Source organism: Rattus rattus, chromosome 17 (genome assembly GCF_011064425.1).
Source record: "Rattus rattus isolate New Zealand chromosome 17, Rrattus_CSIRO_v1, whole genome shotgun sequence".
NCBI lineage: Eukaryota > Metazoa > Chordata > Mammalia > Rodentia > Muridae > Rattus > Rattus rattus.
The window spans coordinates 10,919,293-10,935,431 of record NC_046170.1 but is presented as its reverse complement, the minus strand read 5'-3'; the positions used below and the strand labels follow the sequence as shown (position 1 = coordinate 10,935,431).

The window sequence follows — 16,139 nt, the reverse complement described above, 5'->3', positions numbered from 1 at the left end:
TATGTACAACAATGCCAAGCAACCAGAGCTTCCAGGGACTAAGCCACTACCTAAAGACTATACATGGACTGACCCTGGACTCTGACCTCATAGGTAGCAATGAATATCCTAGTAAGAGCACCAGTGGAAGGGGAAGCCCTGGGTCCTGCTAAGACTGAACCCCAGTGAACTAGACTGTTGGGGGAGGGCGGCAATGGGGGAGGGTGGGGGGAACACCCATAAAGAAGGGGAGGGGAGGGATTAGGGGGGATGTTTGCTGGAAACCGGGAAAGGGAATAACACTCGAAATGTAAATAAAAAATACTCAAGTTAATAAAAAAAAGTAAAAAAAATGTGAGTAGGTTTATTTTAACAGCATAGAATGGCGCCTTCTATAAAGTGTGGGCTCAGTATATATTACTCACTATTATGTGTGCTCATGTAGAATGAGTAGTCCTCTTATAGTCTTCCTAGCAACTCCATCTTTGACGCATTGACATTCACAGAGAAAGTTTAAAGTTTGTATAGACAGTAACAACTGGAATATTGGGGTTACTACTAAATACACAACCTTTTGAAAATGCTGTTTCTTCTTTTTCATATATTCTTTCAACTGGGCAAAGAATTTTATTAACCTTTCCCAAACGTTATGCCCAGGTTTCTTCAGCTTAATTTGCAGCAAAGAATGAATTAGGCATAAGTAAAAACTGAAAAGAGCTGCAGTGTCCGGGGTGGGAGGGGCAAGGCTTGGGCTTAAAAATATTAGAAATTTAGATTTTTATCAGATCCATAATAAACAAAAAAAATTTTAAAAAGCAATCATGATATAAAGCAGCAGCTCCTGTAACTTCTGCAAATGTCACCTTCTTCAGATGTTGCTTCAATTCAGTTTGTCTTGTTCTTAGAAGCCTCATCAAAATTCTCCACCAGATCTGGAACTTCATCATCACCCTCCCCTCCAGGAGCAAGTGGTGCTTTTTCATCCACAGATCGTTCGGGCAGAGCTTCAGCCAGTCTCCTCAAACTGGTCGGACTGTCTGCAGCAAGCTGGCTGAGGATGCTGGGAAGCGTTTCGGTCACCTTTGTCTCAGCGCGGCCTGTAATGGGGAAGGTGTTTGCCGCCAGAGACGCCTGTACTTTAGGGTTGTTAAAATGGATCACTGTTCCTTGGTTTGTAAACATGTTCACCTCAATACCAGAGATATTGTTTACCCCTAACTTCTTTAAGGAGAACTGCAGTTTTTTGTCTGCTGTGGCTGTTCTGGGAACCGCCGTCTTTCTAGGAGCAGTTCCTTTCCCACCAACACACACTTGTGCCTGCAGTTTGGCGAGTTTTTCCTGGTTCATAATCATTTCTTTCATCTTGTTGGAGTGGAAATGGGGCCATGCAAGGGACTCAGGTTCACGCTAAGGGGGTCCGGGGCAGACCAGTTGAGATGAGGCACACACACACCTTTTCATATTTTCTACACTTAGTTTTTCTATGCACACAACATATAATCTCCATCATTTCTGTAGGGTAATATGCACATCATTGCATGACAAAATAGAAGACCCCAAGCCGTGAGATTTCATGGTATGCAGTTATATCTATTTTGGTAGAGAATTCAGACAAATCACACATGGGTTAGTTTACTCATTTTAAGCGGAGTCAGATTTTCCCAGTATACCATTTATCATGCATCCTATTTCTTATAAAACTGTGTGGATGTCACAGAAGATGCATACTCTATCACGAGAATTTTTCATATGCTGCTTGGTGCTAAAGTAGCTGAAGATATAGAAACACATGTATGCTCGATAATGAGAAATCTTTAAAAACTATCATGTTTCTACCTTCTATTAAGAAGCTATGATATCATGTAGATGACACCACAGGCTTTAACAAATTTCAAGCCATTTCTCATTTCTATCTTATTTCTATCTGAATGGCATATTCCAGACAATCTTGGTTTTGTTCACAGGTGAGCATGGTCCTACTGCAATTCGCTTGTACTGGGGAATTAACATTGTCTTCCTCGTGGTAATAGGGATGCCCCCGAGATGCATTGACCACCAGAGTGAAGCCATCATCGGTGAGAATCTGCTCTGTTATACACTCTCAGTACTGCGCATATTAATGGAAATTTCTCTGTTGGATGGTTGGCTGTTTAAAGATATCTGCAGTGTGACATCATTTGGGCAATTAATGTTGAAAATGTGGCCACTCAAATAGGGGTCAGGTGTAGGTTGTAGACACATAGGCAGTATGTTTATATAAAGATGAGATTTAAAACTGCAAGAAGAGATGGCAAAATGCAGGTACAATGTCAATAATTTTGAATGTCATTGCAGTGTAGGATGGTGGGCTAGCAGTGTTTATTTTTTTAACTAATTTATTAATTTAATTTAAATTGTGTTTGATGACTTTCAAGTTTGAGGTCTGAAAACCATGCTTTGATCTCCCTGCTCTGATGTAATCTGCACAGTTTATGGATCAGTTTTTTGGGATTCTGGGTTGACTCTGAAGTAGAAGGAATGAAGCTCACCAGAACATCATTGGTGCACAGGAAGGAACAGTATCTGAAAGTGAAACGCAGTTAACTGTTGACATCATGGTGATACACCAATTATGTAATGTTTCTAAGTTTCTATTTTCTCCTTTGTAAGATGTCTATATTTATACACATACCTTGTAGGACTGTTTGAAGTTTAACCAGCTTCATAGAAAGAAAGTTGCTGGAAAGGGGCTTAGAAAAAGCATAAATGTCGAGTATTCCTGTTTCCAAAGGGTGTTATGCATCAGAGAGAACGAGCAAGATAAGGTCGGTGCTTCCAAAAAGTGTTGAGATCAGAGGATTATAAATAGCTTCTTGCTCCGTCAAATATCCAAATTAGCTTGCCTGGACCCAAAGGTGAGATCCTGGATCAACAAATATTGAAAAGTAGGAAGATCACTGAATCAAGTCTCAGTTGAAATCAGCCTGATCATCCCCTCGCTGATTGTCCTTGGGAATATCTCTGACTGCTCTGCATCTGTTCTCCTATTTTATATGGAAATAACACTTTCTATGTTGTTAACTGTCTATTGATGTCTCTAGATGCACAGTAAGGTGTTGTTATGTCTAGAAAGTTCTTGCCTTTTATTCACTTCTACTTGTTCAATAGAGGTTGAACTTCTCTCATGCCTTTTTCCTTCTTTTTACCTACTACAGACTAAAAATTTCTTTTGTGAAAATATAAGCAAATAAAATGAAACGAAATAAACAAAATCCCCCACCTAATGTGAAAGGGTTAGATCCCTGGGTATACACCAAAATTAGAGCCATAAAACAGAGACACTCAAGCTGTTAGGAGAGTAGCCCACCCAAGCAGCGAAAGGTCCTCCTGCCAACAGTTTAGATTTCTATCTTTTCTGAGTGACAGTCACTATGCCTGGTGGCTTACGACATGCGAACAACTTAAATTGGTACAAGTTTCTTACAATATCTGTATCAGTAGTCTTCAAATTATTCATGGTATTTGATGCATTATTCAGTTGAAAAGTATTAAGAGAAACCCACATGGACTGATGATTGAGGCCAAGGTAGTTATTAAACCACTGTGTGTTTCAGAGCCACATTCGAAACTCACCAATATACAACTTGTTCCTGGCTACATGTATGAAAGACTTACCATTCCAGCCATTTGGATTTCCGTTTAGGTGACATTTCAGGAAACAGCATAACAACTACATCTCGATCTTTAAAAGACAAAAAAAGGGACTTTGATATGTTGTGCAAATCTAACTTTGTAATATGTATAAATGATAGAGGGAGAAGCGGCCTGGAAAAGACCAGGACCTCCTTTGTGGAAGATTGTTTTGTGGTTGGTTGTCATTTGGATTTAGTTTGTCCTCCATAATTAGTTTAAATAAATAGGGAAATACTTCCCTGTTGAGTATAGAATGACTCCTTCACCAGAACTGCTCAAGAAGGCCCAGTCGTGGTTTTTCCACCTGTGATTTAACTCTCCTGTGTTTAAACTAACTTTTATTCTCTTGTGTATAACTGTCATTTCTTATGCTCACCACATCCACCTGCTAACTTTGTCCTAATCCCAGAAACTTCTAGCCTCCATACAATCTATCTAGGCCTAGAATGTTTTCAGCCTCTGTGACTTCCTGATGAATAAGCTCACACTTTCCTGTCCTTTCTGATCTCTAACCCGCTAGTTCAACTCAGATGTTCTGCCTCAAACTCCTCTTCAACTGACTGATTCAATCTGGCTTCTCTCAGCCTCTACTGAATTGTTTGGCTTGGACTTATACTAACATTGGCAATCTGTCCTAATCTTCTGGTTCCTTCTCATTCTCTGGCTCATTCTGTCTTCATCCTTGTCTTGAAATCTGTCTCCGTACAACTGCCCCAGTAAAACCCCTTCATTGTTTTCCCTCTCCCTCTGCAGTGCTCCCTCTTATGTTGCCCCTCTTTCCTCTCTCTTGTTGTAAGAGTTGAAGATATTCTATTATGTCATATCTTTCTATGATTCATCACTTTGTCTGCCCCTCAGACATCACTTTTAAACATGGGTGCTTCGCTTCCTACTACAAACAAACTTTACTTTGATTGTTTGGGATTAAACATTGTGAGTATTAAGTGCATGTCTACATTTCAGACATAGAAATTGAAGGCATGTGCTAAGGGCTGAGCCACAACTAGGAACAGATATTTTCAGTAGATAACACAATCTTCAGGTTCACAGTATGATCAAATATCTCGCAACACTCCTGGACACTATGTGTCTATGGCTACTTTCTGCTATCTCGCCTTGCATAGAAGGGAACTGGATAGAATATGTTTTGATCTAGATGCTTTAGTCCTTGTGATTATGCAAGTTACTAGTTAAAAGGCATGATTTATAAGGTGTCTATATTGTGTAGAGCAATAGGCGCTCTAAATGTCTACTTCATGAGATTCTGAGACTCAGAGGTTGTCCAGAGTGAAGGTGAAAGAGAAAAAAAATAATTACAGGAAAAACTGTTATATATAATTGGATTCTTGTTTGCTTCCTAAATTATATGTCATCTTTACACTACTCTCACCATCAGCCTATCTTGCTCATAGAGGAAGGTAGAATCCTCAGTGCTATGGAACTTGAAGTAGTATGAGTTTAAGTACAATTTCAAACCCAAATGATTTTGAGCCCCGTGTTTTCTCCATTATATTCACATGGAGATTTTTTTTTTTTTTTTTTTTTGGTTCTTTTTTTCAGAGCTGGGGACCGAACCCAGGGCCTCACATGGAGATTTTAAAAGCCTGGAACACCATCAATTATACGAACTACTTATTTTTTGTGTATGTACCATAAGGCAACAGAATTCTTAACATTTACAAACATAAAAAGAGAATGTATACTAATCAAACAGAATGGTAATGTGATGGAATATGTTCATATTTCCAAATTTTAACGTGGAAATTGCTAGGTATAGCCCAGGACTGGACTGGAAACTGGTATGGAGAATAACCAACCACATAGTCGGGGACACAAATGATCTTTCCAGCAGCTACTGAACTCTGTCAAAGAGAATGTATACTTATCAAACAGAATGGTAATGTGATGGAATATGTTCATATTTCCAAATTTTAATGTGGAAATTGCCAGGTATAGCCCAGGACTGGACTGGAAACTGGTATGGAGAATAACCAACCACATAGTCAGGGACACAAATGATCTTTCCAGCAGCTACTGAACTCTGTCAATGGTAGGCCAGGCTGAGTTAATTACTTGCCACCTATCCTACAGTTAGGGAGTTCTGGGTTCACAGACAGCCCCACTGGGTAGCCTGTTAGCAGCAAACAGCTTGGGCAACACTTGGCGCAATGAGGACAGAGTAAAATACGGACTTCTAGTCAGTTCCATTCCATAGAAAAACTGCATGATCATTGGAGCAGAATCCCTCAGTAGCTAGAAGGAAGTATGGCCCTACCTCCTGACTAGGGATAACTCTCTAACACTTGACAAACCACATCCCAGTCCTTCAAAACTACTCTGTGAGTCCCTGCAGGTATCTTCTGGTAGTATTGTCATTTTCCTACCCCCAAGAATAGATGAAGTCTGTTTCTAACCATTTCTCATGTACAGCAAAGTGCCTATTCAAGTAAAAAAATCACCAAATATGTCGTGAGGATCAGGGGTGATGTTTTACTTACTTATGCATCTGGGAACCTTTTTTGTCAATTAATTTTAATTTTTTTAACTTTAATTTTCTTTTGCTTTCAAGGGAATTTCCTTTTTTCATTATTTTGAGACACATCATTTTTCTCCTTTTTCTTTCCAAACCCACCCATTTATACCTCTTTGCTCTCCTTCAAATCTGCCCTCTTTCAACATTGTTATTACATGCTTATATGTATATACACATATATTTCTTAATATAACCTGCTTAGTCTGTGTTTTTAATAAATGTCATTACAGAACATTGTTTTATTAAAACACCGAAATTAACTAGATGCAAAGTCTATATATCTCAATGAACTTTTGTTCTAAAACTATGGGACTGTATACTGGATTTTACATGTTCACTACCAAATATGTACTTATACAGTCATCCATCAACAAAACCAATAATACAGGACAGAGTTAAAACTAAAAAAAAAAAATCAGTTTTATATCCTTGTTTATAACTCTGGTCAGTTTGTGAAGCTCTGGGTGCCAGGCCCTATGTACCATAACTTCAGCTACTATTTCTATATGATCAGTAATATCATTATGAATTATTATCCTCCTTTTACTGATGAGGAAACTAAATCATATGGGGCAGGGCATTGCATATTTCACCTGATATTCTAGTCTGTGAGCATTGAAAACTGTGTTTAAAATTGCAATTGCTGCTGGCCTGTCCTCTCACTTTGTTCCAAAAATGAGTGAACTAGGATTCCATTTAATTGAATTATGGCCTGGCACATACACGTGATTCATATATGCTGATGAAATGAATGGCTAGTGACTGTATTTATACCTTGTATTCATAAATTTCATACATATTGAGCTGAGCGAGATGCCTCATTGGGAAGATGACAGTTAGCAAGGTCATTTGCTGTTACAGAAAAGACATAAATGTGTGCATGTCCCTTTGCACATCATCTCTGCCACCACTCCTGGAATGGGTGTTTGCCATTCGTTTGAGAACTGAAGCTCTTTATTATCAGAAGGTGCCATAGTATTTTGACTGCAAATAGTATGCAATGATGAAGGGGAGATCTACCTGCAAAATTGCTCAGATCTTCCTAATGATTTAAAGTACCAAGGTAACCAAGGTAGCCAAAGAACCAACCATCCATGCCCCTCTCATGTTAAATCTAGAGAACTCTCTTCCTGACTCTTGCTTTCCCTGCCTGGAATGTGAAAGATGATGAGTTAATTTTTTTTTAGATTATTCATGTTCTTTAAGTAACAAGCCAGCCATCTTTTATTTCTTTCTATTATATTTTTATTATTTAGAACAATTTTAAATTTAAATATACTTGGATTAAAGTTTTCCCCTTCCTGAAGACCTTCCAGATCCTCTCCCATTTCTACTCACCCAACCTGAACTTCTCTCTCAAAAAGAAAGCCTGCAATAAGCCAACAAAACAATAAGTCCCCCCCCCAAAAAAAACAATCAAGAAAACAAAATAAAACCACATTCAAAAGACAAAACAAAGCAAACAAGAACATTGCCTCCTACCATCAAACTGAATCCAAATAAAGAACACTCAAAAACTGTGGAGTTCATTATATGTTGAACAGCTATTCCTGAATATGAGGCCTGTCCCAGAGTGCCTGTACCTGTCTAGTGTCATTCTATTGGAGAAGACTGATTTTCCCTCTCCAAGAAACTATAAGAGATATTTCAGTTTTTACCTGTACCTTAGTGGCTATGCTTCCTTCCTTCCTTCCTTCCTTCCTTCCCTTCCTTCCCTTCCTTCCTTCCTTCCTTCCTTCCTTCCTTCCTTCCTTCCTTCCTCCCTCTTTTCTTCCTTTCTCCTTCTCTCTCTCTCTTCTCTCTCTCTCTCTCTCTCTCTCTCTCTCTCTCTCTCTCTCCCGTTTACAGGCTAGTCAGTAATAGTTACTCTGGTTTTTGTGTCCTCACAAGAAACAAAACCAAACTTGCAATGTGCAAGTTTGGAGTGACTATTTTTGCTGAGAAATGATTTAACTAACTTTCAAAAAATTGCAACCTGATAGAATCTTTTCCAAACTCTCACTCTACCATGAAATTTGATCATGCTTCTGCCTAAGCACTAAGCTGAAGGCCGTCAGTTGTCTAGCCCTGGCTTTCAAAGAATGTTTCCAGGGTTTAGTTAGGATCTGCCTTCCATCTGCATCTCTGTCTTCACTCCTGATGTTCATCTGTCAGGGTCTCTGCACTTTCTGCTCCTTTGTTCTAGAACTCTTTTGCACAGTCTACATATAGAATTTAGTTAGTGCCTATTCACTTTTCGGACAGATACCCACCACATTGATTCTTAATCCTTTGCAAACTGAACATCTAATCAGCTTCTTACTTGACCAATTTTCCATATTCAAACAGTTTTTATGCATTTATACTTTGGGTTTTTATACAAATACATATACATATACATGTGTGTGTGCATGTGCGTGTGTGTGTGCATGTGTGTGTACTTGTGTGTGTTGATACTATCCCTTTAGATGATAGAAGGTTTTGGATAATATAACGTTCCTAATATACAACCCTGTACTGGGCACAGAATGAGGCCTTAGTGACATGCTTATTAAATGGAAAGTGATACACAAAATTTTGTTTCAGGATTGGATCCACTTGAACTATGGTATACTGTGTACTTACTCAAGGTGTCATAGTGTGGCCTGAAGTATCAAAAGATGGGACTATGTCAAACTGTGTAACTGAGTATTGGAGTCCAATGAGACAGTAAAGACAGCTCTATGGGTCTCTGTTTTATTCTCTGGGTAAGAACAATTACTGCTGTTCCTAGGGTTTTGGCAAGGACTAATGAAACTGTAAACTCTTAAAAAATGAAAGCACCACAGGAACCTAAGGGATTGCTGCTACTTTTCATTTCCTAAGGATAGCTGTAATCCTGATTGGTTTGTAAAAGCAATTCACGTGGAGCACCCTGTTGGAATAGGGACAACGATGATCCCATTAATATATTTACTGCTTGCCAGGTTTATGAGTGCTCTAAGACCACTACAATCACACCATAATTAGGAAGATCTTCCTAAGTATTTCAGTTTATTTTGGTATTTCATTTAGATGTGTTTTTTTGATGGTTGTGCATTTCCACCTCAAAGAAAAGTTAACTTTCCCTTTAAAGGGGTAGCTAGTTGACAAATGAAATTTAAGATCAGCATATGTAGTAGTGTGAAGTTTCTCTGCTCTATCAAAGAACAGTGTGATTTAATTACCGCCCCTTTCACACTGCAGGATTAATGGTGTTATTCTGTTGGCCCCATCACCGGCAAGAATGGATACATTCATAAACTCCATTTCTTGAGGATTTTAAACGTGTGTACAATGTACTTCAATCATTTCCACTCTCCGCATTATACTCCAACATCTCCCAGGTCCCTAACCTATCCCTTTCCAATTTAATAGCCTTTTTTTTTACTTAAGCCAATCCAGGCCACTTAGTACTGCCTGCATGTGTATCGAGCCATAACAAATAATTTCTTTGAAGCCCCATGCCCCCTCCAAAAAAAACTGAAAACCAACAACAAAAACAAGACTCCCTTCCCCAGCAGTCATCCACTGCCAATAACTCCTCTGATAGGGATAGAACTTCTTGACTTCCTCTCCTTTACATAAAGATTTTTAATTATTAATTAAATTTGTTCTTAGACAATTTCACTCAGGTTAACATGACTAACTTGAAAAGACATTGAAAGAGATAACATTCAAGCACTTATATTTTAGAAGCAACACCATATAACCACATACTTATACACATTTAGGAATAGTAAATTTACTTAGAGAAAGAGACACCAATTTAGTACATATCAGAAAAATAAGCATCATATTAGTCCAGAGCCTTAAAGTTCCCCACTTAAAATGATGGAGGTGATGAGAGGGGTGTATTTCTAGAACTCGATTTCCCTTACATTTTGGATACTTGTATTTCTGATCTGTGTTTTTCATATTTCCTTAATTTATACTTTACTGTGTAAATCCATTTCTGAGGGAATAGATCCCTTAACCCCTAATTCTGTGGTCTAATTTCTGAGATTTTTCCATTTCTAGGTTTAGCCTCTAGTTCACAAACTTCATATGATAAGTCCCAAATCTTATATGCATTCTACACCCGACATAGTTCTTGAGACACAATAGGGACTTGATCAATATTATTTCATTTAACTAAACCTTGCACCATTCTCTGAAGATCCTGGAAGGAATTAGAGAATATTTTAAATACCTTTTGTGCTTGTCCTTCTGGCTCCACTTAAAAATCACAATTTCTGTAGATGACCTTTCCCTAACCTGTATTATTTGCTGGCAAGAAAAACGATTTAATTAAAAATTAAAGTTAGGAAAATGTCCCCTAGGATTCAAAGTGTTCCAGCTTTAGACAAGAGTATTGATAAAAAGAATTTGTTCTCATCCTGAAATAACCCAGTTATAGCTGATCTTCAAGAACAGAGCTATGCCCTTTTTGGTGGTGATTCAATATTTTGCTTTTAAAATTCCTATTTTGAAATGTGTAGTTATGGGATTGGAAGAAAATGAAAATGATTATTTGAGGACTTAGTTACTTCATCATTTCATAGGTACATATTTGAAGGCAGATACTGCATTGTAGAGGCCATAGTACTCTAGAATCGCTATGTGACCCTTACGACCCAGGAAGAGCATTGCCAATTATGGCCCCTCGTTTTAAAGATATCTTGACATGGCTATTGCCCTCATGGCCACATTTTCTAGGTTTTCACAGCATAGCACCTACCTCCACCTGGTTTTGGAAAGATGACTTTGCTGATGGTCCTGTCAACTGATGAAGTTATATGGTCCAGCCAACTGGAGAATTACATCACCTTATGTCCTGAGAACATAGTTAAGATATCCTCATTCTCAGAGGACCACCTCATTTGTGGTTTTTGATTATTAGGAAACAGTATTCCATAGTCCCCAACACCGATGACAAATAGTACAAGCAGTTTATGAATCACTCTCATCTGGATTCTATTTCTGGGCTAATTTCTCTGTACCTCTTACTCTGAGATCTGAGACCCCCCCAAAGTGTGATTCTTCTTTTTCTCACTTTCTGACATTTGGTCTGTGAGAAACAGCAGGTGTGATGTGCCAGGTGGTGGGTCCTTGGTACTGTCTATTGACCCATTAACATACTCAATGCCTGCTTGCTTCTGTAAGCTAGCACCTACTGCCTGCGCAGCCTTATTATTAATTAGCCCAACACTAAAAATAGTTATCCAGCTTCTGAATGAGGTTTTCTCAGTAGTGCATTTTCTCAGGTCGTTATCTTTTACAGTGCGGGGATACAGGGTGTTGTGGGAGTCACATCTTGAAAAAGAACTAAGAGATTATTCCATTGTCTGAGAAGTGGTTTGCTCCTTGTTACAATTCTCCTATTTAGAAGTTGGCAGCCTACTAATTGTGTTTTATTTAGGATCTGTATAAATGATATATGTTTATGTTATTTTCTTTGCTTATTTTTCAGTAGTCCATTATTTTATCTACAAAATGCCAACGTTCCTCTTATGTACAAAGTCCACTCTATTAGCAATGACCACTAAAGACCAGCACTGAGAAATGTCATGAAGCTCAGCTTTGATCAGAAAGATAGCACATTATTCCTAACCAGGTTAATGTGGCATGGATGCAGGCAGGAACAGATTCACCGGTGGCTGACCTGCACTAGGGAATTATCATTTCATTTAACTGTGCAATTTTGAAATAGAAAGTAAGGCTATATTGAGTGTTTTTGTATACATTTGATCTCTAATGTTTTAAGAATCCCTACATGGAGGAAGGAGTGCAAATCTCAAAAAAGAAGTAAAACCCATCGCTTTCCCCACTTTTCTTCTCTCTGTTTACATCTCCCTCAAGGTTTATATTCTCATCTTGGAAACTGTGGTAACAACAAGGTTTGCCTGGAGGTGAACATGAGGTTCAACAGCTCTCTGTGGAATCCAATGTTTCATTCCCTCTCAGATAGTGAATATTATGATGTAGTTACACTTTGGATGTAGTTGGAGTTTGTCCTTCAAAGTTTTGGGATTGATGCTCTACTTTCAGTGTGTGTACATGACAATATATGAAGGAGACGGGCAAAGGAGTCAATCACTAGGTTTGCTGCTTTTGAAAGAAATGAATACTAACTACTCTTATGGGATAATTTAGTTCTGGTGTATTAACAAAAAAAAAAAAAAAAAAAAAAAGAGCCAGACTAACCAGTTTTGCATTCTTGTATCTTGGCTCCTATCTTGGCCATGTGATTACCTTCATATCAATTCCCACTATGATATCATCCATTCTGAAGTGATCATGTCCACCCAATCTTCAATGTTCTGCCCCTAAAATGGTGGGCTAGATAAACATCTTTACTTGATAAAGTACCTGATCGATGATATATTCTTATAGCATTAAAAATGGACTAATGTTTTTGTAATATAGAATTATTTCAAAGGCTAACCCAGTTAACATTAACCCAGTTAAGCTACAAGACTTTCAGCCACAAATGTTAATATTGACACTAACTTCTAATATGTAGTCAGCTTTCATACCCAAAATTGATATTTATATTTGGGCTAATAATGAACTATTTCCTAAAAAAGGCAGAAAGACCCTTGATTTTATTTATTTATTCATTAAATTTGTTTTAAATTTTGTTAGAAAGGACTAGCCTTTGCTATTAATAAATACAAAAGCAGCTGAGCTACCAGAGAGACAGGGCTTTAGTGGAATTCTCTTAATTAATCTATGAACATTCTTACACATCACTGTATTTCAGAAATTCCTGAGAAGAGATAGGAGGGAGTAATAATGGAGGAACATTTCAGTTCTACAATTGGTTACAGAATTTCCTCATATTCATTGTATTGTCCATCTACGATGGAGGTTTTCTAGCCTTTGTTTTACAGCAAACATGTCTTAGTTTGGATTCTATTGCTCTGAAAAGAAACCAACTTATTTTGAGTTCATTATTGACATTGATGAAAGCATATGGGGATGTAGGCAGATGTACATACATATATAATGGAAGTAATTAATACATGATGAATTATGAAAGACAACTCTATGTTTCCTTGTTCCTCTGATAGTTTTTAATCTCCAATTCTTCTTGACCAGAATTTTTGCTCTCACTGTTAAAGCAAATAGCAGGAAAAAGGAGGAAAACCTATTTGTGTAGGTTAATACAAAATCAAAAAGTACAGTGACACTTTGGATAATTTTATTATTTTATTTATTTACATTCCAAAGGCTGCTTCCCAGGCCCCCCATCCTACCTGCAACTCCCCTCTCCTTTGCTTCTGAGAGTGTCTCCCCACAGGTGATCTCCCTACCCTGGGCCATGGAGTCTCTGCAGGATTAGGTGCATCCTCTCCCACTGAGGAAAGACAAGGCAGCCATCTGCTGCATATGTGTCAGGGACCTGGGACAAGTCTTTGGTGGGTGACTCAGTCTCTGGGAGCTCCCAAGGGACCAGGTTAGTTGATGCTTTTGTTCTTCCTGTGGGGTTGCTATCCCCTTCAGTTCCTTCAGTCCTTTCCCTTATAGGGGTCCATGACCTCCATATTAGCATATTGTGAATATGCAGGTACAAAACATAGATGTGCAAAGATCTTCATGATCAGAGATAGAGCCCTTTGAGTATATGCCCAATGTGGTATAACTCAATCATCTGTAGTTCCATTTGTATATAAACCTCCCAGACTAATTTCCAAAGTGCCCTTATCAATTTACATTCCCTAAACAAATGCATAAGTGTTTCTCTTTCAGCACATTCATCACAGAATTTGTTATCATTTGTATTTCTGATGACTCTTATTCTGACTTTGGGTGGGTAGAATCTTAAAATGACTTTTAAATAATTTTTCTGGTGGCTAAGGATGCTGGACACCTTTTAATGTGCTAACTAACCACTTGTATTTCTTTGTTTGAGAAGTGTCTAAATTAATATATGTTATTCATTTGACTCTTTGTTCCCTACCACAACTAGATATAAAGACCCTACATTAGAAGATAATGTTCGCAAAGAGAACTGGTCTCCCAGGAATGCTGTCACTCCTAAGTTCACAGGTAAGACCATTGCTACTGTTCCAATAACTGCCCAAAGTGGGACCCGCCAGGGCACAGGAACTGTGGAGCAGCTGGGGATAGGATCCTTCCAGTTTCCATCCGTGCCCTTGGAGCTAACCCTGTGTCATAGCTCTCCCCACCCAAATCCCTCGTAGAGAGAGCTGGTCTTCCATGAGTGCAGTCACTCCTAAGTTCACAGGTGAGACCACCAATATTGTTCCAATAACTGGCCAAAGAAGCCCACCTGACAGGAGCCTACAGGGCACAGGAACAACAGAGCAGCTGGAGACAAGATTCTTTCAGTTTCCATCTGTGCCCTGAAGCTCAACCCTGTGCCACAGCTCTCTCCACCCAAGTCCTGCCTTGAGAGAACTGGTCTCTCAGGAGTGCTGACACACCTAAGATCACAGGCCCACAGACTCACAGAAGGGACAAGCTCCAGTCAGAGAAAGCAAGACCAGATAACACCAGAGATAACCAGATGAATAGAGGCAAGTGGAATAACTTAAGCAACAGAAACCAAGACTACTTGGCATCATCGGAACCCAGTTCTCCCACCATAGCAAGTCCTGGACAACCCAACACACCTGAAAAGCAAGATTCAGATTTAAAAATGGCATCTCATGGTAATGATAGAGTACTTTAAGAAGGACATAAATGACTCCCTTAAATAAATACAGGAGAACATATATAAACAGGTAGAAGCTCTTAAAGAGGAAACACATAAATTCCTTTAAAAAAAATACAGGAAAACACAACCAAACAGATGAATGATTTGAACAAAACCAACCAGGAGCAAAAATGGAAATAGAAACCATAAAGAAATCACACCCTGAAGATAAAAAACCTAGGAAAGAAATCAGGAGTCATAGATGCAAACATCACCAACAGAATAGAAGATATAGAAGAGAGAATTTCAGGAGCAGAAGATACCATAGAAAACATTGATACAACAATTGAAGAAAATGTGAAATGAAAAAAACTCCTAATCCAAAACATTCATGAAATCCAGGACACAAAGAGAAGACCAAACCTAAAGATAATAGCTATATAAGAGGGCAAAAATTCACAACTTAAAAAGCCAGTAAATATATTCAAAAAATTATAGAAGAAATCTTCCCTAACTTAAAGAAAAAGATGCCATAAACATATAAGAAACATACAGAACTCTAAATAGATTGGACCAAAAAAGAAATTCCTACCATCACACAATAATCAAAACACCAAGAGCACAAAACAAAGAAGGAATATTAAAAGCAATAAGGGAAAAATGTCAAGTAACATATGAAGGCAGACTTATCAGAATTATACCAGATTTCTCAACAGAGACCTAAAAGGCCAGATGATCCTGGACCAATGTTATATATACCTTATGAGAATACAAATATCAGTTAAGACCTACTATACCCAGCAAAACCAAGCTATTCCATGACAAAACCACATTTGCATTATATCTTTCTAGAAATCCAGCTCTACAAAGGATAATAGATGGAAAACTCCAACACACTGAGGGAAACTACACTGTAGAAAAAGCAAGAAAGTAATCTTCTTTCAACAAACCTCAAACACAAACACAAAAATAATTCCACCTCTAACAACAAAATAACAGGAAGCAACAATCACTGGTCTACAATATCTCTTTACATCAATCGACTCAATTCCCCAATAAAAAGACACAGGATAACTGACTGGATATAGAAACAGAACCCAGAATTTTGCTGCATAAAAACCACACACCATCGTGACAAAGACAAACACTACCTCAGAGTAAAAGGCTGGAAAAGAGTTTTCAAGCAAATGGTCCCAAGAAACAAGCTGGCATAGCCATTCTAATAACAGAAAAAAAATTGACTTCCAATGAAAAGTTATCAAGAAAGATATGGAAGGATACTTCATACACATCAAAGGAAAAATCTACCATGAT

At 38.2% G+C, this 16,139-nt stretch overlaps 1 protein-coding gene across 1 annotated transcript; it reads right to left on the bottom strand.

Annotated features, from left to right (window-relative positions):
- Window positions 1-864: 864 nt before the first annotated feature.
- Window positions 865-1,341, bottom strand: LOC116886532 (transcription factor BTF3-like). The gene has a single exon (XM_032888053.1). It carries the CDS (start codon window positions 1,339-1,341, stop codon window positions 865-867), a length of 477 nt encoding a protein of 158 aa, XP_032743944.1.
- Between the last annotated feature and the right edge of the window lie 14,798 nt (window positions 1,342-16,139).